At 41.6% G+C, this 25008-nt stretch overlaps 1 protein-coding gene across 1 annotated transcript in view; it reads right to left on the bottom strand.

Annotated features, from left to right (window-relative positions):
- LOC114027960 (liver carboxylesterase 2-like) overlaps positions 1-24633 on the bottom strand; it is a 33325-nt gene extending 8692 nt beyond the window's left edge. The window contains exons 1-8 of the mRNA XM_027842103.1: positions 24454-24633; positions 16682-16886; positions 15253-15391; positions 11169-11302; positions 7005-7158; positions 5673-5777; positions 4673-4771; positions 850-990 (exon numbers count right to left, since the gene is read on the bottom strand). Of these exons, the coding sequence (XP_027697904.1) occupies positions 850-990; positions 4673-4771; positions 5673-5777; positions 7005-7158; positions 11169-11302; positions 15253-15391; positions 16682-16886; positions 24454-24523 (1047 nt within the window). The 5' untranslated portion in view covers positions 24524-24633. The remainder of the gene's footprint in view (positions 1-849; positions 991-4672; positions 4772-5672; positions 5778-7004; positions 7159-11168; positions 11303-15252; positions 15392-16681; positions 16887-24453) is intronic.
- Between the last annotated feature and the right edge of the window lie 375 nt (positions 24634-25008).

Below are 25008 nucleotides of genomic sequence, written 5' to 3'. Positions count from 1 at the left end.
AGTTTTTCTCATCATGACTGTGATATATTGTAGGTAAGCATAAGAAATTAAATGGGAATGTTTTGGGAGTTTGTGGAATTCATAGATGACAGGCAAAGGCCAGCGGATGACACGGAAAAAGTTTAGAAATTCAGAAATAAATAAAATATGTGTATAGTATTGTACAATATAAACATATGCTATTTTTAATACCATACTAATTCAGTCTTCTCCTCTGGTATGAAGGTCAGGGGCCAAAAATATTATATGGATTTTCCAGATCGTGGGGGCATTGCACCCCAATGTGGAAGGGATAACTATATATCTGGAATCTTTCATTCAGTTCTGAGCATCACATTTGAGGAAGAAAATAGGGACACTGAGAAGGGTGTCACGGGCTTGCCATATAGGGATGGGTTAAAGGAACTTGCTTTGCTGGTCAAAGAAAAACCTTATGGCAGGGCAGACTTGGTAGTTGTCTTTAACGGTCTGGTGGATGATCCCCTGGAAGAGGCATTTATCTGGGGCCATTTGCCCTAAGGGCAGAGCTGGGAAAAACTGGTATAAGTGTTAAAAAATAAAAGTAAATTTCCGCTTGATGGCATGGTGCCCTGTCCAACCCTAAGAGCTACCTAAAGTGGAAGGAGCTGCCTCAGGAGGCAGGAGGTTTTCCCTCCTTGGAGGTCTGCAAGCAGAGGCTGGATGGCCATTTGTCCAGTGAGTTATAGATAGAATTCTCCTTCAACTCTGGCCTAGACTCATGGCCACCAAGGTCCTGACCACCTCGGAAAGTCTGTGATTCTTTAGAGCAGCATAAACTCTCGAGATCAGAAAGAAGCTGGCACAGAATAGAACATGCTAGGATCTTACCACAGGAATAACCCAGCCACATTCATGGTTGTTGACACCGATGATGGAAGGGACGTGGTGGAACTCTCCTGCAGCCAGCAACTCTTCAGGATGTTTGGGGAAGAATTGTCCATCAATTACACTGGGGACTAACTTGAAATGCTAAAGAAAGGAGAAAAAAAAAGGCAAGTCTATCTCCACAATCCCCTTTCAGTGTATCTTTCTCATCATTCTCATTGTAACTATTCTATTTTAGACTCTTTTTGTCACTTACCTGGACTCCCTTTTTTTTATCTATTTTTTGGGAGGAAATCAAAGTTAAATGACTTACCTAGGTTCACACAGCTAGTAAGTGTCTGAGAATGGATTTGAACCCAGGTTTTCCTAACTCTAAGACTAGTGCTCTCTCCACTGCACCACCTAGATGTCCCCACTTATCTGGACTCTTGCAATAGTTTCCAAAGTGTCCTCCCTGTTTCCCCATCTAATTTATCACACACACACACACACACACACTCACTCACACTCAAACCCACACACACAAACACACACACACAGACCCACCCCTTCCTCATCTCAGATTTGCTCATGGTAATCCATTGCATTAAGAAAAAATTCCCATGACTCCTCATTGCCCAAAGAAGACCTTTAACACTTCAGCCTGGCATTCAGATCCCTCTCTTCTACCTTTCCAGTCTTATCTCATAATATGTGAACTCTAGCCTGTGCCAAGTACCTTATGTTTCACCAAGAATAGATTCTTGGGTATCCACTGAAAGTCAACCACCATTTCCTACCTTTCTGCTTTGGCTCACTTCTCTCCACTTGGCCAGAATGACCTTTCCCCCATTGCTACCTGCTGAAATTCTTCACTTCCTTCAAGAGCTAATGTAACTCCCATATCTTCCACAAAACTTTCCCTGATATGGCAGCCAGAAGGACCTTTTCCTTTCCTTGAGTTCTCACCTCACGTGCTTCTGACACCCTGTGTGGATTTAGGTTCTGTTACTTGCATATGACATAAAGCGCTCTGCCCTAAAAAGGGGAGTTCCATCATGGACCCATCTTTTATCCAAATTTTGTGTCCCCCCAGGCTGGACACAGAAGCTGCTCCAGAAATGCCTCTGGAATAAACAGCAGAAGAGCCACGGCCTCAAAGTCAATGGATCTGGATTCCAGTCCTGGTTCAACTGCTAACAGACTGTATAACTTTAAGCAAATTATATACATTTATGGACCCTGTGGACCATAGCACAATAATACTATCCATGGGGTTTTCTGGCAAAGATACTGGAGTGGTTTGCCATTTTTTTTCTCTATTAGAGATTAAGGCAAACAGAGGTTAAGTGACTTGCCCAGGGTCACACAGCTAGCTAGTAGGTGTCAGGGGCTGGATTTGAAGTGACTGACTCCAGCACTGGTTCTCTATTCACTGAGACCTCCTCATGATTTATCCATCTATAAAATGGAAATAATGATTCTTGCACTCCCTACCTCATGGATTGTTATGAGAAAGGCACTTTGTAAACCAGTATGATAATAAGAAGGGAGGACTTTACAGACATAAGACACACCTGAACAAAGGCAGGCAGGTAAGAGGAATGTTGGTGAAATATTTAGAAGACTGAGGACAGATGAGTTTGACTGGAGCATAGAGTGTATGCAGGGAGGTAATATAAGACAAGGCAAGAAAGCCACGGAGGCACCAAGCCATTCAGTATCTGAATACCAGGCTTGGGTTTGCCTGAAAATCAGGAATCCTTTCTTCTCCCATCTCCTTGACATTCGCTGTGACCAAAATGAAACTTGAGCTCCCAGGTGCTTTGGAAAGGATGTTCATAAGGTTATAGATTTAGAGCTGGAAGGTACTCCAGAAGATCATCTGGTCCAACCCTCTCATTTTCCAGATGAGGAAACTGTCATCAAATCAGGTTGAAAAACAATAGTTTTCAGAATGAAGGAAGAAGTCAACATGGATGATGGAAAGAATAATTAGATTTAAGGGGAGCTAGGTAGCAGAGTGGACAGAGTGCTGACTTGGAGGCAGAAAGATTCTTCCTATGCCTGTGATTTTAGGTAAAGCATCCTCCCTCTCTGTGCCTCAGTTTCCTCATCTGTAAAATGAGTTGGTCAGACTAGATGATCTCTATGGTAACTTTCAGCTTAAACATTCAGTGGCATTCCAGTGCACCTTCTTATAGCCCAAGTGAGCTGGAATCTTCCTGAGTTCAAATCTGGCCTCAGACACTAGCTGTGTGACCCTGGGTAAGTCACTTAAATGTATTGGCCTCAGTTTCCTCATCTGTAAAATGAGCTGATGAAGGAAATGGCAATGCACTCCAGTATCCTCGCTAAGAAAACCCCACATGGGGTCATGAAGAATTGGACATGACTGAAAAAAAACTGAACAATTAGATAGAATTAGATCTAGTGTAACACAGTTACAACTAAGTGAGTACAGGCAAAGAACTCCAAGTCTTTGAGGAAGTAACATGATGTGGTGAATAAAGATTGTGGCCTTAAAGGCCTGGGGTCAGGTATCCATCTTGATACTTTTCAAGCTGTGTGAGATTTGTCCAAGTCACTTAACCCCATTGGGACTCGGTTTCCTCCTTTGTAAAATATCCAGTCAATACATCAATCCCCGAACTATTCTAGGCTCTGAGGATACAAATACAAAAACAAATAGCTCCCTGACCTCACCCTGCTTCTATTCCATGGCTCTAATTCCCAAGTCTGTAATTTGGGAATGACATTATACTTGTACTACAAATGGTACATGATTGTTGCCAAATTATTGAAATGAGATAATATATATAAAATGTATTTTTTTTATAAAAGGAACATTTAGATGAGAGCTATCAGTCCCAGGGGATAGAGAAAGCCTTCCCTGAACTGATTCTTTCTTCTAAAGACCCATAGGGTGTTAGATCTGAAAGGTTACAGAGAACAGAATATTGGAGCTAGAAGGGACCGCCACCACCACCACCACCACCACCATCATCATCATCATCGTAACATTCATTTAATGCTCTCTATATGCCCAGCACTGTACTAATAAGCACTTTACAATTATTATCTCAGTTGATCCTCACAACAACCCTGGGAAGGAGGTGTTATTATAATTCCCATTTTATGGATAAGGAAACTGAGGCAAACAAGTTCAATGACAGTTAATGTCTGAGGCTAGATTTGAACTCAGGTCAGTTTTCCTAGCACTCTAACCACTGAACCACCTAGCTACATCCTCCATACCTTAGCTTATAGAGTGTTACAGCATAGAATTTTGGAAATGCTGGGGGAAAATCTAATAAAATTGAATATCAGCAGGGGACGGAATCTTGAAACAAATAATGTTGGAACCCAGAATGTTTGAATCAGATTCAGATGGACCCTTCTAGCTCTAAAGCTATGATTCTTTAAACAGAGAATGTTTGAGGAGAAAAGGTTATGAGACTAGACAATGAAAAAGCTTAGAAACTTAGAACCTGTGATATTTAGAACACAAAATTTTGAAAGGATTCTTAGACATAGTATGTCCAGAGTAGAAGGAATGGAACGTTAGCATCCAAAATAAAAGTTGAGAGCAAAAAATGTTTGGAGGTAGAAGAGGTCCTAGAGAGCAAAACATTAGACCTAGAAGAGACCTTTGGACATAGAATATTGGAGGTGGAAATATCCTTGAAGTCCATCTAGTGAGTAGGAGGAAATGGAGGGTAAGAGATTTACATTCCCAAGATCTTCACCTCAATCCCACCTCATAAAGGTTGAGTGCCCAGCCCTGCCCTGAGCTGTTTTGGCAGTTCTTGTTCGTACTGGAACCCTTGCTTCTCAGCTTTCATACCTTGGTAATGGCCAGGATCTCTCCCTCAGATTTGCTCCTAAGGCACTGCACCATGGAGGCAGAACTGTGTGGATCACAAGCAGACAGATTGGCAATGACCTGCAAAGAGGCACCCACAAAGAGTTAATATTCTCATTGAGGAACCCCCTGACCTGTACCACAATAAAGGAATCCTTTCATACTCATCAGTAAGCTAGCAAAGGATCATTTCTATAGGTGATGATGCAGTAACGGTGAAAAGAAGACCAAGCTGGAATCTGTCTGACTGCCAAAGGGGGTGAATCCCTCAATCACAAGCCTTCTCTGTACAGGGCTCAGTGCCAGCCAATGGGGATGGACATGGGGCAGGTTACAAGGACACAGTCCCTGCTCCCAAAGGGTTTACCATTTCCTCAGGGAGAAAAGACTTAAATATCCATAAAAGACATGCTATCAGGTCTGGTATGTTGATAAAGCCCTGATATTGGCTCAGAGACCTCAACTCTGGTTTCAGCTCAGTCACCAACTCATTGTGTGACCTTGGACAAGTCGCAGAATGAGTGAACTACAGGGGTACAGAGGCCCTCACAGACCATTCCATCAAAACTGTACCTGGGCCCCTCGAGGAACTCTTCTTCCTTTTCTAGGGGTGTCAGAAAATAGAATTTTGAGCTAGAAGGGGCTTTACAAACCATCTAATTGAATGCACTTTTATAGAGGAAGAAACTGAGGCCCCAAGAAGGAAATGCTTTACCTAAAATCACAGGCATAGGAAGAAGCAGAGCAAGGAACTGAGTCCTCCCTCTCTGTGCCTCAGTTTCCTCGTCTGCAAGATGAGTTGGTCAGACTAGATGATCTCTATGGTAACTTTCAGCTTAAACATTCAGTGGCATTCCAGTGTACCTTCTTATAGCCCACGTGAGCTGGAAAGTCAATGGTACACTGGGCCATGGGGTTAGGAGGCCAGTAAGCCTAAGGAAGGATAAGAGGCATTGTAAAGACCTAAGAACAAGGAACTTACATTTGCAATCATTTCTGAACTGGAAGAAAACAAGCCAGGGAGGATGACCACGCCGCTCTCCATGATTGCTCTGTGGAACAAACCTTTGGACATGGGGGACAGAACCTGGGGGAGCAGGGGAGAAAAAGAAGCAGTCATGAGGAGGCCCAGCACTCCTGGCTTAGTAGAGACAGAGGAGACTGGGAGTCTGAAGGCCAGGACTGTTACTTACCTGCCACATCCCTAAACTACCCATATAGGACAGCCCCAAACAGTAGCCTCTCTATGGGACCAGGGCCTTGGGGCCCTTGGGCACAGCCAGGCCTGTAAGATATTTAGACAGAAAAGAGGGCTAAGTATCCTTGGCCATGGTGCAGGACTGTCTGGTTGGTACAGTAACAGGGTATGATAAAATGCCTGTGTTCTGTAACTCAGCAATGCTATTCCTATACCCTACCTCCTTATAAGGTCACCTTGTTTATTAATTATTGGTTATTGTTTATTAATTATGAGAAAACCCAGTGCTGTTGTGAGGATCAAATGACTTTAAATCCAACAGTTTTTCTACTATATAATAGGAATTTCCCACTTTCCCATCAGCAATTTTTTTTTCAGCATTATCCTTCCACTGAAGTCTTCCTCCCATGCCTTATCACATCCTGGAGGCTGTCAGTGATGTGCAAACTCCTGGGGGAGGAGGGCTACTAAGTCAAAAGATCCTTGCCTCTAAGCCCTCTGATGGATTTTATGTGTGTCATATGAGTTCCAGGCATGCTAAGCTCTCAGCGGCTCATCAATAAAGACTAGAGAGAGCAGGTCTGCAGCCACAGCTGGTCACAAAGGCCACCTGGGAAGGCACAGAGGCTTTGAGCAGTGTTGTGAACAGGTGAACCTCAGTGGTGAAATCTGGAATCCATTGGGCCTTGAATTATTTCATCATTACCCTATACTTTTCTTTTGCTCTTACGTGAAGTTGTTAGTAAGCCTTTAAAAAAGAATTGCTCATTTTCTGTCTCCAGTAAAGCAAGACAAAGAAGGGCCTAGATGATTAGTTGGGACTAGGGCAAGGGAGTGTAGTGGGGTCTCCAAATGAAAGGCAAGGGCAGGTGCCACTCTTAGAGAAAGAAGTCATCACCCCCAATGGTTCTGAGTGGTGGAAGGATAAAAGAAGAGGAAGAAAAACTCAGGTCCACCTTGGGCTGGGGAACCTGCAGTCTCGAGGCCACCTCTAGGCTCTCCAGTGCGGTCCTTTGCCTGAACCCAAACTTCCCAGAACAAGGATACACCTCTGGATATCTTTGATTTGACTACAAGAGGCCCCCTTCAGGCTGGGGTCATTTCTTTACCACTTACGTGTGAGGAAACACTCATCCCCCCTGCTGACTCGCCAAAGATGGTCACACGGCCAGGATCTCCTCCAAAGTGGGCAATGTTCTTCTGGACCCACCTCAGGGCAGCCACCTGATCCAGGAAACCCCAGTTGCCAGGTGCGTGCTCATCCCCAGTGCTGAAAGCCAGATATTAGACAAGGTTGGAGACTTCAGAAGAAGAACACCAGGTTAATAGCATTATGAGATTTAAAGAGCATTTCCTCCAGCTGGATGAGGCAGTGGATAGACTGCTGAACCTAGACCTGGCAAGACCAGTGTTCATCTGCTAGATGGGTGACCATGGGGTAGTCACCTAGATCACTGCCTCAGTTACCTTCTCTATAAAATGGGGATAATGATGGCATATATCTCTCAGAGTTGTTGCAAGGATAAAATGAGACACAATTTTATAATGGACTCTGTAAACCTTAAAGGGCCATACAAATGCTAGTTGTTGCTGTTCTTATTTTACAGATGTAAATTGACAACACAGATTGAATTCCCCCACTCGAAGCACTCCCAGTGCGTGCCTCTTTCCATGGCTTACTGTGCCTTCCACGGGGAGCATCCGCAATGCTGCTTTCTTCCCTTCCAGCTTACTCCCTGATCTCTTCCACCTCCCCACCAGCTGCCTTGCCCCCACTCTCCCTTCCTTCTCCTTTTTTATTAGCTCTCCTTTCGGTTTTGTCTTCCTATATTAGAATGTCAAGTCAAGAAACATTTACTGAACACCTACTATGTGCCAGGCACTATACCAAGCTCTGGGCATACAAAGAAAGGTAAACATAGTCCCTGCCCTCGAGGAGTTTACAGTTTAATGAGGGAGCTAGCATGCAGAAAGATGTACCCAAAGAAGATCTATACAGGATAGATTGGGGATGATCCCAGAGGGAAGGCCCTGGCAGTAAGGGAGGCAGGGAGAGGCTTCTTGCAGAAGGTGGGATTAGCACCAAGTCCTCAAGGAAACCAGGAGGAGGAGAGGAGGAATGAAAAGGAACAGATTCAATGGAATATCTTATGTAAGCATCATGAAGGAGGCAGAGAATGTGAAGGAGTGTGAGAAGATTGTAGAGGTAGGTGGAGGCCAGGCTCTTCTCCACGAACTCTGCAATCCAGCAACATTGTACTCCTCATCCTCACATACAACTTTCTATCTCCCAAATCTGACTTTCACTGGCTGTCCTCATGACTGGAATTCCTTGAAGGAATGTGAGACAGCTCTAATCCCACCTTCTACAAGAGATCTCATTTTTCCTCCTCCCCCTCCCCCACACACCATCACTGCTAGAGCCTTCTAGAACAAGGACCCCAGCTTGAGGCTTTATAGAAAATTGTTACTGGGAAGCTAGGAGAAGCATAAGCTTTATTACCATGTAGGTAATTACTAAGCAGGCAAAATGAAGCAACATACAAACACACACACACACATATTACAACCTGCATTGACAGAGAGATTCAGGGCACTCACGTGCAGGGGACTTGTACAGTAGCAAGGTCTTGGTGGGAGTATACACTCAGAGTGGGCTCTGAGCAGGTCAGTCTTATCCCTTAAAGGGAGGATTGTTTGGTTCACACAACCAGACCCAATGTGAGAGAGGGAACTCTTAATCAGTCCTGGGTGTGGTGGGGAAATTCCTCAGAATCTGTTATTGATACTGGACTCAGGGACTCCAGGATGGGTGCCAGCACCGAGCTATACAGTCTGCTGGGAGTCCATTCAGGAGCTGCGGTTATTCACAGGATTAGAATGAGTCAGGGCTTGTGAAAGTACTGGCTGTCTGCTACTGCTTAAATGTTTTATGGTCGTTAGGACCACTTACCCTGTAACTCCATGGTGGAGTTCTATCATTTATAACATCAATGTGTTTCAAAAATCACAATTGTCACACCTTCCCTCTGAGATTACATCTCCTGTACATTGCATATATTTTGCATCTATATGGCTTTTTACATGTTGTCTCCCATTAGATGTGAGGTCCCAGAGGGTAGGAATTGACTTTCTTTTCTATCTCAAAACACTAAGCAGTGTGCTTGGCATATAATAAGTGCTAAAAATGCTTGTTAACTGACTGATTGATTGAACAAGGGGATGATGGTCTGACCTGTGCTGTAGGAAGATCACTGACAGCTGAGTGGAGGATGAACTAGATTAGGGAGAGAAGAGGCAAAGAGGCCGACCAAGCAGGTATTATTAGTCCAAGTGTGGGTAGTAGGGAAACAGTGGGGTAGAGGGAAGGGTGGAGGGGGGGGAGGAGAGAGAGAGAGATAGATAGAGACAGAAAGAGACAGAGATTAAAGAGTATTGAAAGTGAGAATGATCGAAAGGGCACTCTTCTGGAAAAGACTGGATGGAATGCAATCATTTGTGTGTGTAGAAAGCTTAACCTCGGAGAAGAAAAGGTCCATTTTTTTCATGTAAGTAAGAGGTAAAGGAGGAGATAGTAACAGAAGGCATCTGATTAATGTGAGGTAAGGAGGAGGGGATATGAGGGAGCTCAGTGAATGGCCTCATTTTTTTTTCAGCAAAGTATAAAGCAAGGTTCTGAGTTGAGATAGTGAGGAGAGGAGGCATGAGAAGTTTGAGGAGGGATGCGAAGGCTTAGAAAAGCCACTCTGGTGAATGAGAAAGTGAATTGATTACAGAGGTGCAGAAAGATTGCCTTGCCACAGTGAGGAGAAAGGTAAGAGTATGTAACATTAATCTGTATGGACACAGGCAGCACAGTTTCATGGTTTTCTCTAGCTTCATTCAGCAGTATGGAAAGAAGAGCGTAAGGAGTGAGTGATGTGAGTAATCCAAGGCTGAGGTTTAGCAGGGAAAGATTTGTCATAGGATAATGGTTCAGTGTAGAGATGAAGTGGTTCACTAAGGGGTTAAGTTGGGGAAGGTAAGAGAATGTAACCAGGCAGGGGTGATGGCCTGGGAAAGAACTGAGGAGTAAGGGATTGACAGTGAAGGTGAAGATGAAGAACAGGTTTAGGGGTTACCAGGCAGAGAATCTAGTGGAAGGACAAGAGATTATAACTAGATGGAGGAATTTCATAGTTAATGAACATAGAGATGGGACACTTAGGAGTCAGGTAAAATCAAGGGTGGTACGATCTCTGTATATAGCTGAGGTGGGGTGGAGGAGTAGGTTATGAGAAATGAACACACTGAGGAAATAGGGAGTAAGAATGTTGAAGGGAATAACAAAATGAATGTTGAAATCCTTCAGTATGAAGGTGGGAGTTGGGAAAGAGAGAAAGACTGGAAACAAGGCACTGAATTCATTGAGAAAAGAAGGAGAGTGTCCATGAGGATGGTAAATAACAGTTACTAGACTTTGATTGGGTGATGAATATGGATTGAATGAACCTGAAATGAGAAGTTGCTGAGTGATGGTGGTAGAGGGACAGTCTGGAAGTGGCAGTGGGAAACAGAGTATTTTGGCATCCCTGTGATTCAGGTAGGAATGAAAATACAAATAGTGTTAGAAATGGTCACCAGGAAAGCTGCGTCATCAGAAAAAAGTCAGGGTTTAGTGAGAACAAGTAGGTAGAAGGGGTAAGAAAGGAAAGGGTTAAAGATGGAAACAGGTTTGTTACTTATGAAGCAAGTACTCCAGAGAGCACAGTAAAAGGGGTAGATAACTTTAGAGTAAGACATCACAGAAAATTAGTACTTGAAAAGCTAATGGAATCATGAGCTTTATTACTATGCAATACAGCAAGCTGGGGTTAGGTTAACACAGTAGGGTCATCTTGTTTTCTTTTTTGGTAACTCCAGCACTTAATACTGTGCCTGGTGCTTAATAAATGTTTTATCTACCTGCTGATCTGTCTGCTAATCTATCTATCCAGCCATCCATCTATCTGTCTGTCTAGCTATCTATCTATCTATCTTGAATCTGAGGCCAAGGGACAAGTGAATTTATTGGTCATAAGAAGCGGGGCCATAATATGAAATTGGGTCCACTGGCCACAAATCTAGTTCTTTTTCTACTACACCATGACTAGTTTGTGGGGAAGGCAAGGGAAGGCAAGGGAAGGCAAGAGATATATCATCTAGACAGGAATTTATGTTTATCATCATTCAACCACTCAGAACTGGGAATTCATCAGGGAAAAAAACTTATGCTCACATTTTACTGGGGTCAAATCTCACCTGAAGAACCCCAGGATGCCCAGCCTGTACTGGATGGTGACCACTATGACATTCTGAGAGGCAGACAATATTGAACCATCATATAGGAAAGCACCGCCAAAAATGAGACCACCACCATGGATCCACACCATCACCTGCAGAAATCAGACATGGTTTTCCTTACAGGAACAAATCCCACCAAGCATGGCTTTTTCACTCCCTTGCTCAACAGGAGAATACTATATCCTGTCATCTTGTGACCAATGTTAAAGTAGCTCTAAATGTGAGCGAATTCATTTATCAAGATATCAAGAGTGTATAGGGTATGCATCAGAGCTACTCTCAAGTAAGAGCCCACTTTACTTGGCTCAGAGGCAGTTCAGATCTACCTTGGAATCTTCCTGGCAGGATCAGCTCCCTGAGGTCCTCCTGCTGCCAAAGATACACACAGAGCCAAACAGCCTCTTCTAAAGGGTCCTTGTACCCCCCCCCCCAAACCAGGCACAAGATGCAGGACTCCCTTCTTAGTGACACAGACCCAACTCAACAATGGAGAATGCACCTTGGACAAAAGCTCTTTATGTCACATCATTTTTATGTGGGTGTTTCAGCTACGGTCCAGAGAACCTTTCTATGTGACAATAGCTGCTCTCTCAAAGGCAATATAAGCTGCTGGAATAGATTACTAGCACTAGGATATGCCTTCTATTGGTTCTTTTTTATTTTTAATTTATGGAATAAAGCATTCTTTTCTATAACAGCATAATAAAAAAGATGATTGCACTTGAACATGCAAATTTGCTATGTACAATTTGCTATTCCTTTTAATCAATCAAAATTATCAAATCAATATAATAAATAATCAAATATCAATCAAATTATCAAAGTAAATTCTTTCATTTTTTCATTTTTGGTTCTTCTAGGTTACTCACTTTTAGGGAGAAGTTTCAAATTATTAAAACCCATCTTTAAAAGACTTTAACCCATCTCCTGCCATAAGCCTGTGTTTAATCCTTCCCATTGTGATTTGCCTTGTGGAGATGGGGTGGGGCAGGGAGGGATGTCATTTCAATCTTATATCACAGACACCAAACAGGATTGCCCAACTCCAGCATAGGAGACCACAATAATTTTCAGGCAAGGCTAAGCCATGGGGGGAACATAACCATCAGAAAACCAGAGCCAGCAAGAGTTAAAAATCAAATTTTCTTCTTAAAAGCATAATGTTGTTGAGTTGTGTCCAACTCTTTGTGACCCTGTGTGGGGGATTCTTGGCAATGCTATTGGAGTGATTTGCTACTTCCTTCTCCAGTGGATTAAGGCAAAGAGAGGTTAAGCAATTTGCCCAAGCTAACAGAGCTAGTGAGTGCTTGAGGCCAGATCTGAGCTCAGGTCTTCTTGTCTCCAGGCCCAGTGCTCTATCCACTGAGCCAACTAGCTCAGTGGAGAGAGCATAATTCTAAGTGTTAAATGCTGGATGAGGAGGAATTCTTATATTCTCTACGTCTAAAATTACAAGAGAAAGACCTACTGTTACTGTTCAGATAACCCTATGGTGTTTTCATTATATGGTTCCTTTGGTCAGTGCATTGGGATGCTGCATGCCTAGGAGGGGCAGAGAGCTGAAGGGGCTTTTTGCTCACATGGGAAGATTCTTTCCCTTCTATGGAATGTAGTAAGGGATTGGCCGGAATCCTCTGGGGGACATGTTTGGGCATCAGGAAGTAGACAGATTGCTGCTATATGAGCAAATGAAATGGACCAAATCCTGGGCACTGAGAAAGCCAGAGCATGGACTGGCTATGGGGAGGGCACACTTTGCTGTGAATAACTGAGTACAGGGTGACAACAGGGAGGCCTTCACACAAGTGGACTTGCCTTGCACCTCCTTCTGTTGGGTGATCATCTTGGTGGATATGACTGTGGACCCGGGAACTGTCTCAGGCAGGATCATTGAATCATAGGTTTTAGAAGCTGAAAGGGATTTTAGAGATGGACTAGTGCAACTCTGTCATTTGACAGATGAGGAAACTGAGGCCCAGAAAAGTTAAGTGACTTGCAAAAGGTCGTACATCTAGTAAGTGGCAGAGCTGAGCTTTGAGCTCAGGAATTCTCATTCTAAATCCTATGCTCTCTTCACTTCACTCTGTGGTTTGGTTGCTACTACATCCATCTCCCTTCCCACCCTCCATACAAAACATAAACCGTTAGGATACTAACAATGAAGAATACTGTAAGATCCCATTCTTTCTAGTATAGTTTGTTCTGAACCCAGTTTTGCTGAGCTTTCCCTGATCAAGCTCAGTTTCTCTTGCACAAAAGTCCTCTGCCACATGGAAGCAGGCAACCTCACATCTTCCCCACCTCACTCCTTCCTTCCAGGTGCCCTGATGTCTCCTGGAAGCAATGGAAATTCATTCCTTGTTTCCCTTTGCAGGGCCAGCATGGGTGGCATTTCTTCCAGTTTTCTCATCCTCCAAGCCCTGGAGTATTCCAAACTCCAAGTTCCTTTTATGGAAACAACTCTGATAATCCTATATTTAGGAACTTGCTCTGGCTTTGTGGTATATTCATTCATTCAATACATTTACTGAGCACCTACTATGTGCAAGGCTCTGTGATGGGTATTTTGAATAAGACTAGGTCCCTGCCCTCAAAGTACTTTCAGTCAATCAAAGGGCAAGGATAGGATATGGATCTAAAAACCTTAATGCAGACAGACAATCTGTTTGGGTCAGTTAGGTGGCATAGAGGACAGAGTGCTGGGCTTGAAGTCAGGAAGAATCATTTTTCTGAGTTCACATCTGGTATCAGACACTTACAAGCTGCGTGACCCTGAGCAAATCACTTGAACCTGGTTGCCTCAGTTTCCTCATCTGTAAAATGAGCTAGAAGGAAGTGGCAAATCACTCTAGTATCTTTGCCAAGAAAACCCAAATGGGGTCATGAAGAATCTGACACAACTGAAAAATGACCTAACAGCAACATAGACTGTATTAAGTGTCATAAGTTAAATGATAAGTGTCATAAGTGAAATCCAAAATAAAGTTAAAGTAACCTTAAGGTGAAGAAAACACATCTCTCTTAGTATCCCCAGCAGTAAGGAGAAATGTTCCAGGTTTGAAGAAATGGTTATTGAATTGAATGTTGGTTTGTTGAGGTTCAGAGAAGGCTTCATGGGGAGATGACATTTGAGCAGTTTGGTTCACTATTATTTATTTTAAGGAAGGAGGCCTGGTGTAGATGATAGAGGACTAGCCTTGGAGTGAGAAGGGCTGGGTTCAAGTCCTGCCTTGGACACATGTGATATATCCATATAAGAGATATGTGATCACAAAGAAGTTAATTAGCATCTCATTACACCTGACAAGCCAAGACTCTAAGTTACAAAAGAGGCACCTGTCTTCATTAACAGAAAGAGTTTCCACAAAGTGAAGTTTCCCATAGAAATGAGAACATAGGTCTGGACAAGATAAAAAAGTGTTTGGAAAAAGGTCACACTTTATAAATACTTTGCTCTGTTCCTTTAGCAATAATGATATTTAGCAGACATTGATATCATTCCAGATCATAGAACCAATCCCTTGAAGTTATTTCAGTCATTTTCAGTCATGTCCTATTCTCCTTGACCCTACATGCAGTTATCCTGGCAGAGATGCTGGAGTGGTTTGCCATATTCTTCTCCAGCTTATTTTCTAGATAAAGAAACTGAGGCAAACAGGGTGAAGTGAGTTGCTCAGGATCACATACTAGTAAATGTCTGAGGCCAGATTTGAACTCAGGAGTCAGTCTTCTTCACTCCAGGCCTGGCACTCTATCCACTGTGCCATCTAGATGCCTTGAAGTAATAAGGAGGCAGATTTCAGCCTCATAGGAGGAAACACTTGCTAACTATGTGAGTTGTTGCCCAAGAGTAGAGTGGATTGCCTTGAGAAGTAGTGAGCTCCCTGACAACCTCAGGGAAGGTTAGATGACCTGTCAGAGATATTTAGAAAAGATGACAATTTTCATGCTGGTGGGACGAGGTGACCTCAAAGGTCCCACACAGTTCTCATGCCTTAGAATTCTCATCTCCTGCAGTGGAAGTTACAGAGATCTGGCTTACCGGCAATCTGGCTCCCTCTTTTGCATGGACAGGAACATAGATATTAAGGTACAAACAGTCTTCAGAATTGGGAGGAAAAGGAATGTTTACTTTCATGACTGCTGCCGTTCTTTCTAGGATAATGATATCCTGCAAACACCTGGAAAACACAAGAGATGAGTGATCTGAATAGAATTATATGGGGATGATGATAATAATAATAGTAATGATAACTGAGTGCTTTGAGATTTGCAAGGCACTTTACAATCTCGTTTGACCATCACAATAGCCTTGAGAGGTAGGTGTTATTGTTATCCCTAATTTACAGATGAGGAAACTGAGGCAGGCAGAGGTGCAGTGACTTGCTAACATTTCACAACTTCTTATACAGTCTTTTTTTCTTTTTCATTGTTTATTGAAATGTTCGGGTTTATTGGTGATTGTTAAGTTGGAAACAAAGTTTTTTTTAAATAAAAAAACTAATGTGGAAACCAAATAGATATTACCAAGAGGCGGATAGTTGAACACATTGCAGTTTGTGAATGTCGTGGAATGGGACTGCACTGTAAAAGAGGATGAATGTGAGTAACTCAGAAAACCTGCTGCAGATTGATGAAAGTGGAGGGAATATGGACAATGACAAGAGGCATTTTACTAAGAGCATCACTGCTGGCCACTGTCAATTGGATTTTCTTTGTTACAGAGGAGTATTAGTTTGGAGGGGTAGGAGGGAGGCTGGGGTGTGGAATGGGCCATAAGTGTGGTCTCCAAAGCAAAAGTAATCAAACTACTCAAGAAACAAAATGATGGGTCTGATTCAATGACCTCTAAGGCCTCCCCTTGCTTTCCAAGCCTATCAGTCTATGAGTTCTGGCTTTGTTATTTACTAGATTTGTGACATTAGATGACTCACTTAATCTCTGTTGTTGTTCAGTCATGTCTGACCCATCATTACCTTGTATGAAGTTTCTTGGCAGAAACATTATAGCCGTTTGCAATTTCCTTCTTGTGCTCATTTTACAAATGAGGAAACTGAGGGCAAATAGGGTGAAGTGACTTGCCCAGGGTCACATAGCTAGTAAGTGTCTGAGGTCAAATTTGAACTGAAGTCTTTCTGACTGCAGGCCCAGTATTCTATCCTCTGAGTCACCTAGCTGCCTCTAATCTCTGTTAGCCTTTGTTTTCCCATCTATAGCAATATGTGTACTAACTACCTCACAGTATTTTTCTAAAGTCTATTATTCTCTAAAGTCCAAATAAATGCAAACTATTATCATTAAGCAATTATTTGAGGCCTCAGAGCTCAGAGAGAGATAAAGGAACATTCGTTCCTTCAATAAATATTTAAGAAATGTCTACTGTGTGCAGAGTACACAGAGACAAAATGTGGGTAAGACATGATGGCGCCCTGGGCTTATCTGGTAAGAAAAGGAGAGAAGAAAGTACTTACGTGGGTGGATGAGAGGTTGCATCTTTCACATTGCTCCATGAATCTGGTGGTTGTGGAGGAGAAAACCTCAGGGCCCCTACAGGGGGTTTGGCAAAGGGGATTCCCAAGAAAACATTGACAACTTTGTCAATCCCCTTGATACTGATTTGAGTCCCTTGGATCTGTCCAGACTCAGTGGTCCTTATGAAGTCATCTGCATGATGCCCTGTGAACAAAAGGGAGAGAAATCCTCAGGGACAGAGGGCTGAAATGATACCCCCTCTAAATCCCCCACCATGACCATTTTTTCATTAGATGGGAATGCAAGGCTCCTCCTATTTCTCCCATGATTCTTTTCATTTCCCTCCAAGATCTCCAGTGATGCGGAACTTACTCCAGAGAAGGGCCATTTACACTTTGAGACAGCTCTGCCACTGACTCAGAAGCTGTCCAGCATTGGGAACCTGAGTCTCAAGATCAAAGCTACTACTCCCCCAACAATCCCCACCCCCAGCCTAGCTTAGGAAAGTACAGAACTAAAAATCCGTGCCATGTAGTTTATCCATATGACCCAACTGAGCAAATACTTAAGGAGCACCTACCATGGTCAATGCCCTCAGCTCTGAGTTGAGGATAAAATGGCAGGAATTTCCATTCTCCTAGAGAACAATGACCTGTGCACCAATAACTAGGAATACAAGAGAGAGGTATAAAGGACAGTTCCTGGCAAAGAGCTAGGAAAAGATATGAGGAGAGTCAGGAAAAGCTCTGCTACAAGTAGCAGAGCCAATCTGAGTCTTTAATGAAGAGTCTTCAACAGAACTAGACTGAGGAAATGCTTTCTGGGCATGGTAAAAACATAGACAAAGAAGGGAGATAGAGGAGGGCAAGAGAAGAAAGGCAGATGGAAAGTAGTTACATTGGGCTATAGTATGTATCGGGAAGACTCATCTTCCTGAGTTCAAAACCAGCCTCAGACACTAGCTGTGTGACTCTGGGCATGTCATTTCACCTATTTGCCCTCAGTTCCCTCTTTTGTAAAATAAACTGGAGAAGGAAATGGCAAACCAATTCCAATATCTTTGCCAAGAAAACCCCAAATGAGATCACCAAGATCCAGACACGATTGAAAAACCACTGAGCAACAACATAACAAATGTGAATAGAGTAATAGGTGATAAGGTTGGATGCACAGAGGACTGTTTTAGGGCTCAGAGGATAGGGGTTCACATCACAGCTCTCCAATTTACTGCCTGTGTGAATTTGATACAATTCCTTTCCCTTCCCTAAGCCTGTGCCTCCTCTTTGATTAAATGGGAAAAGGGCATTGAATTCAATGGTCCTTAAGATTCCTTCCAGCTCTCCAACCTAGAGTCAAAGAGCTAGAGACTTCTCAACTGTCAGGGCACACGGCCACACTCTTCCTGAATCAGAAGGACAAGGGTCAGGAGTCCCTCTGAAAGATTAGCCTTCCCCTTTTATCAAAGGACATCAAAGTATAGCCTGATATAAAATGCATTGGAGTGACTTTAACATATATCAGGTGACCTTCAGTTTCTCCTCTATAATCACAGTGGTTTGGGAGGATGAAAATAAATAACCTAAAGCCTCCAGCTTCTGGGATGAGAACTCACTGTTAGACAAAAGCTTCTGGGAAAACTGGAAAACAGTATGACAGAAACCAGGCATTGACCAACATCTCACACCATATACCAAGAAAAGGTCAAAGTGGGTATATGATTTAGACATAAAGGGTGATACCATAAGCAGATTAGGAGAGCACGGGATGGTTTACCTGTCAGATCTATGGAGACCAAAGAAGAGATAGAGAACATCACAAAATGAAAAACAGATCATTTGGACTACATTAAATTAAAAAGGTTTTGCACAAACAAAACTGACATAACCAAGATTAGAAGGAAAGCAGAGATATGAGAAACAATTTTTATAGCAAGTATTTCTGATAAAGGCCTCATTTCTCAAATACACAGAGAACTGAGTCAAATTTATCAGAAAACAAGTCATTCCTCAGCTGACAAATGGTTAAAGGTCATGAACAGGCAGTTTCCAGATGAAGATATTACAGCTATCTATAGCCATATTAAAATGCTGTAAATCACTACTGATTAGACAAATGCAAATTAAAACAACTCTGAGGTACCACCTCACACCTATCAGGTTGGCCAACATGACAAAAGAGGAAAATGATAAATGTTGGAGGAGGTGTGTGAAAATTGGAACACTAATGCACTGCTGGTGGAGTCGTGAACTGATCCAACTGATCATTTGGAACTATGCCTAAAGGGCAATCAAGCTGTGCATATTCTGTGATCCAACAATACCACTACGAGGTCTGTATCCCAAAGAGATCATTAAAAAGGGAAAATGATCCACATGTGCAAAAATGTTTATATCAGCTTTTTTTTGTGGTGGCAAAGAATTGGAAATTGAGGACATGTCCATCAATTGGGGAATGGCTGAAGAAGTTGTGGCATATGAATGTAATGGAATGCTATTGTGCTATAAGAAATGAGGAGCAGGTAGACTTCAGAAAAACCTAGAAAGACTTATGTGAAGTGATGCTGAGTGAAATGAGCAGAACCAGGAGAACATTGTACACAATAATAGCAACATTGTGCAATGATTAACTATGATTGACGTAGCTCTTCTCAACAATACAGTGATCCAAGACAATTCCAAAGACTCCTGATGGAAAATGCTATCCAATTCCAGAGAAAGAACTAAGGCGTCTGAATGCAAATCGGAGCATACTATTTTTACTTTTTTTGAGTTTTTTCCCGTTTGTTCTGTTTCTTCTTTCATATGACTAATGTGGAAATATGTTTACATTATTGCAAATGTGTAACCTATATCAGATTGTTTGCCATCTTGGGGAGGTGGAATGGGAAGAAGGGGAGGAGAAAACATTTGAAACTCAAAATCTTATTAAAAATGAATATTGACTGAGCAGAGACAGAGGCTGTGGCCCCCTGGCCAGTTCCTCTCAAGTCTCCATTCCCATCCAGGCCCACTGCTCCTGGCTTCCAGACTTCCAAACCAGACTGGCTCATCCTGGAACTTTCCACAGTGCTTGGAGCTTCCTTGCCCAGGTACAGCCAACCACCATTGCAAACTCCTCAATTTGGAAGCCCCTCTGCAATGCTGATCCCATCTCCCACTGCTAGAAAATAAATCTTTAATGAAATAAAGAACTTCTAAGCATTCCTGATGAAAAGGCCAGAGCTGCAAAGAAACTTTGAATTGCAAACAAAGAAATCAAGATAAACCATAAAAAGGAGGCTTTGCAATGTTCCAGAGCTTGATGAAACCAGCACGATGTCATCTGTAAACAGGACCAACTAGAGGCCTTTACTATCCAAAGGGAATCTTTCTTTAACTCGGACTGAGCTGATCTCCTCCATCCCAACGGTGAACAACTTTGGTGTTCCAAAATATTTCTCGTTATCCTCATCTATTTCCAACTTTGCATTTAAGTCACTAAGTTTCAAAGTCAATGATGATGTAATTTAAAGGGTTATGTTAAGATCTTCATAGAAATCTTCTACACGTTTATCCTCTCCAACAAATGTTGGTACATAGCCTAAAATTATCTTCATGGTCATCTTTTTACAAAAACTTATCGCATGAAAAAACAATCAACAAGGCTTTATTAAACACCTACTATGTGCCAGGAAGGCACTGAAGATACAAGTACAAAGAATGGAGCAATCCTTCTTTGCAAAGAACCCACATTTTAGTGAACTTCAAATGTCCCATGAAATGAGGTTCCTTATGGCCTTTAGGCATACAATAAAACCAACTCTACCACGTCTTTTATTTGCCTCTCCAAGAAGAACCTGTGAGCCATTCTCTGATTTCATTTATGGCAAGAATTTCAAGATTCATACAACTCCGTTGCTCCCATGGTATGTTCATTCATTTTTTTTAACAAAAATTTTTTTTAATGTATTGAAACAAAACAAAAAATATAATTTACATCTACTATTGTTAATGATGAACCTTGCCCTAAGTATGTATTTTGCTTTGAAATATTAATGATAGAATGAAGCCATCATGATTAGCAAGACTTTTTAAAACTAAGCTTTTGCTTCCAAAAATAATGTGTGTCAACTATAAAAACTCTTGTGTCTGCACACACTGGAAACTTGAAAATAAAATTTTATGGACTGTTTAAAAATCTTGAAATGAAGTTTCTCTTTTTTGCCATACTGATTTATTTTTTTTTTACCTTTTTAATTAATTTACTTTGATTTATCAACAATCACTTCCATAAACTTTTGAGTTTTAACTTTTCTTCCCGTCCCTCCCCACCTCCCTCTCCAAGACATCACACAATCTGATATAGGCTATACATATACATTCCTATTAAACATATTTTCACATTAGTGATGTTGTAAGAATTAGAACCAATAGGAGGAACCACCAGAAAGAGGAAACAAAATATAACAGAAGAAAAAAAAGCAAATAGTATGCTTCGAACTGCATTCAAACTCTATAGTTCTTTCTTTTGATGTGGATAGCATTTTCCATCATGAGGCCTTTGGAGATGTCTTAGATCCTTGTATTGCTGAGAAGGGTTAAGTCTATCAATATTAGTACCTAACTGATTATGTAATTTCCTTCTTGAGCCAAATCTGATGAGAGTAAGGTTCAAACAATGTACATCTCCCTCCCTTCTTTCCCTCTGCTGTAATAGGTGTCTGTGCTTTTTCCTATAATGTAACTTACCCTTGTCTGCCTCCTCCTTTCCTTTTGTCTCAGTACATTTTTTTAGATCAGATTAATCCACTTTCTTGGATCCATTTGACCCACTTGATTAGATTTTTTTTTATCATTACATCAAAGTCAACTTATAACCACCCCCTTTATGTATACCCCTTTAACATGGTGTAATAACAATACTGTTCTCAAGGGTTACAAGTGTCATCTTCTCTTGCAGGGATGTAAACAGTTTGCTCTTATTAATAACATTTTTCTTTCTGTCCTGTTTACCTTTTTATGTCTCTCGAGTCGTATTTGAAGATCAAATTTTCTGTTGAGCTCTGGTCTTTTTATCAGGAAGGGTTTGAAGTCCCCTATTTCGTTGAATATCCATCTCTTCCCCTGAAAGATCATGCTCATTTTCACTGGGTAGTTAATCGTTGGTTGTAATCCAAGCTCCTTTGCCTTATGGAATACCATATTCCACGCCTTACAGTCTTTTAATGTAGAAACTGCAAGGTTCTTTGTAATCCTGACCATGGTTCCATGATATTTAAATTGTTTCTTTCTGGCTGCTTGCAGTATTTTCTCTTTGACATAGTAATTTTGTAATTTGGCTGCTATGTTCCTTGGCGTTTTCAATTTGGGATTTCTTTCAGGAGGTGTTTGGTGGATGCTTTCTATGGCTATTTTACCTTCTGGTTCTAGGACTTGGGTAGTGTGTCTCCTGGAGATTTCCTACTCACCTGGGCCTTTCCTTCCTTTTGCTTTCTTCAGCTCATTTCAGATGGAGGTTGCAGGATGTTTTTCCACCTGTGGCCCCTTGGAGCACTGTTTCCCTTAGTTTTGCTGAGGCACTGAGAGACCCAGTTGCTGTAGAATGCTGAGGTACCTGATGGTTTTCCAAGCTGGTTTCCATCAGTTCCCCTGCCCTCACTGAGGCACTCAGGAGTCCAGGTGTTGATGTTTGCCTGCTCCACCACCTGGGTTTCAGGATCTCCTCCTGGTATGCTGAGGTGGGGCTTTCTTCTAGCTTGCTGGGTCACCTCCTATTCTGTACTGCTCCCCTTCCTCCAGGGCGAGAGGGGCCTTTCCCATTAATCCCTCAAGCTTTCTGGGCTACTGGACTGCTGTATCCCATCTTTCTTCTGGTTCAGTTGTCCCAGGGTTTTTCCTGGGGCCTATGTCCATTCATTTGTCACTGGTCAAGGATCTCATATTTAAATTGTTTAAGTTTATAAATGTAGGGGGAGGAAATCTCTGAAGCAAATTTCTCTTGTTTCCAAGATCCATAAGAAATTAAATCAAATTATTTTCTAAGTACCATTATCCAATAGATAAATGACCAAAGGATATGAACAGAAAACTTTCAAAGGAAAAAAGCCAAGCTATCAACAATCATATAAAAAATGTCTAAAATATGAATAATTAAAGGAATGCAAATTAAAGCAAATTTGAGTTTCCACTGCACACCTATTATCAAATTGGCAAAAGAGGAAAATTACAAATGCTGGAGGAGCTATAAAGAAACATGTATACTAGCATATTGTTGGTAGAGCTGTAATTGGTCCAGCCTTTCTAGGAAGTATTTGGAACTATGCCCAGAAAGTTACCAAATAGTGTATACCCTATGAGCTAGCCATATTACCACTAGATCTATGCCCCAAAGAGATCAAAGAGAGAGGAACAGGAGGTATAGGCACAAAAATATCTACAGCAGCTCTTCATAGTAACCAGAAACTGGAAACCCAAGAACTGTCCTCTTTCTGGGTAATGGCTAAAGAAATTGTGATATATGAATATAACACAATATTACTGTGCCAATAAGAAATAATGAAATGGGCAATTTCAGTGGAAACCAGCCTTTATGAATCAGTGCAGAGCAAAATGGGCAGAACCAGAACAATTTATTCAATGGCAAAAACAATGTAGAGAAAAATAACTTTGAAAGACTTTAGAACCCTGATCTAACTAATTCTGATAAATATGAGTCCAAAAGAATGAAAACAAAACATTCAAAAAGAGAGAGAGGTGATGAAGTTAAAATGCAGAAAAAGACCTACATTTTCAGACATAGCTAATTTAAGAATTTCTTTTTTTTTCAGATTTTATTGATATGTATTAAAGGTTATGTTTTGTTTTTGTTTTATTTTAATTTGCTTAATGGAGGAGTGGTAGTAAGATATTTGTTACCTGAATAATTTTTAAAATGTTTAATACAGTTAATAGATTTTCTAAAAAATTATTTACTACTATACAAATATAACATGTACATTATAAAATATACACAAAAATAGAAGTTCCAAGAGGATGAGATAAAGTAAACAATATTTTAAAAGAATTTGTGTTTTATATAACAATAATACAAAAAAACACTTTTTACTCTCATTATTAATGCCAGTATTAATAAATATATTTTTGCAAGGAAAAAATATGAATGTTGAAAACTATCTTTACATGTAATTGGAAAAAATAAAATAAAATACTATTTACCAAAAAAAGAAGAAAGAGAAAAGAAAGAAATAAGCAGGGGCAGCTAGGTGGCGCAGTGGATAGAGCACCAGCCCTGATGTCAGGAGGACCTGAGTTCAAATCTGGCCTCAGACCAAACACTTGACACATACTAGCTGTGTGACCTTGGGCAGGTCACTTAACCCTGATTGCCTCACAAAAAAAGAAATAAGCTGAACCACATTTTCTCATGCAAATGCAGAGCTCCTAGTTCCAGTCTGTAAAAAGATCCTCCCCCCAAACCTCAGTCTTATCTACCTCCTTGAAAATGACTCAGCTTTCCCTCTCTCTTTATCCCACCAGCAGCTGATAGAAGAGTTTTGGACATAACACACATGGAGAAGGCATCATTTTCTCAGCAGCAAATCTAGTTTCACCCCCTGAAACAGAACTAGCAATAATCCTTCACCCCCAGCCCACCCACCCAAGCAGTCAGTGAAGGTAACAAGAGAAAGAACATTGCACAAGCCCCATATCTCCAATGGGAAAATCAAAGGACTCCTCCCATGTCCCTCCAGAAATCATCCCCTGCTCTGGGTCAGCCTGGCAGAGCTGCTCACCTGGGGCTTGAATCAGGAGGCCCAGGACCCCCAAAGTCAGGACCTTGGGCAGCAGAGAAGTCTTCCACATCTTTCCCTCTGCACAGCCCCCTGGTTATGCCTAATCAGATCCCAGGTCTATCCTTTAATAGAAAAAGAACTGGATCAAAGGGCGTTCCTGGGAAACTGGGGCTAAGGATTACTCAATGAACTTCCTTGTCGACCTTGTCTTAGAGCTATTTGAAAAAAAAAAATTTGATTGAATCCCTAAAAGCTAAAGAGAAGTCTGAACAGCCAACCAGCCAGCTGGGAAATGCTGGTAAATATGTGACAAGCTCACTGGGAAACAAAAACAAACAAAAATGTATCCATGACACACTCTTAAATTTAATCTCTATTAGTAACATTGTTTCTAACACTATCTTAAGTCTAGACAATCACCAGAACGACAAATCAAGCCCTGAATTACAGGACTTCTGATTTCAGATGGGCAAATATGACAATGGGTTCACAAGAGTCACCGTGAGCTGTCCTCACCACTTCAATCGGAAGTGTCAAGGATCAAAATTCGAATTA

The sequence above is a fragment of the Vombatus ursinus genome, unplaced genomic scaffold, assembly GCF_900497805.2.
Source record: "Vombatus ursinus unplaced genomic scaffold, bare-nosed wombat genome assembly UNPS02014864.1, whole genome shotgun sequence".
Lineage (NCBI taxonomy): Eukaryota > Metazoa > Chordata > Mammalia > Diprotodontia > Vombatidae > Vombatus > Vombatus ursinus.
Note: the sequence above shows the minus strand (reverse complement) of the source record. Positions and strands in the feature narration are given on the sequence as shown.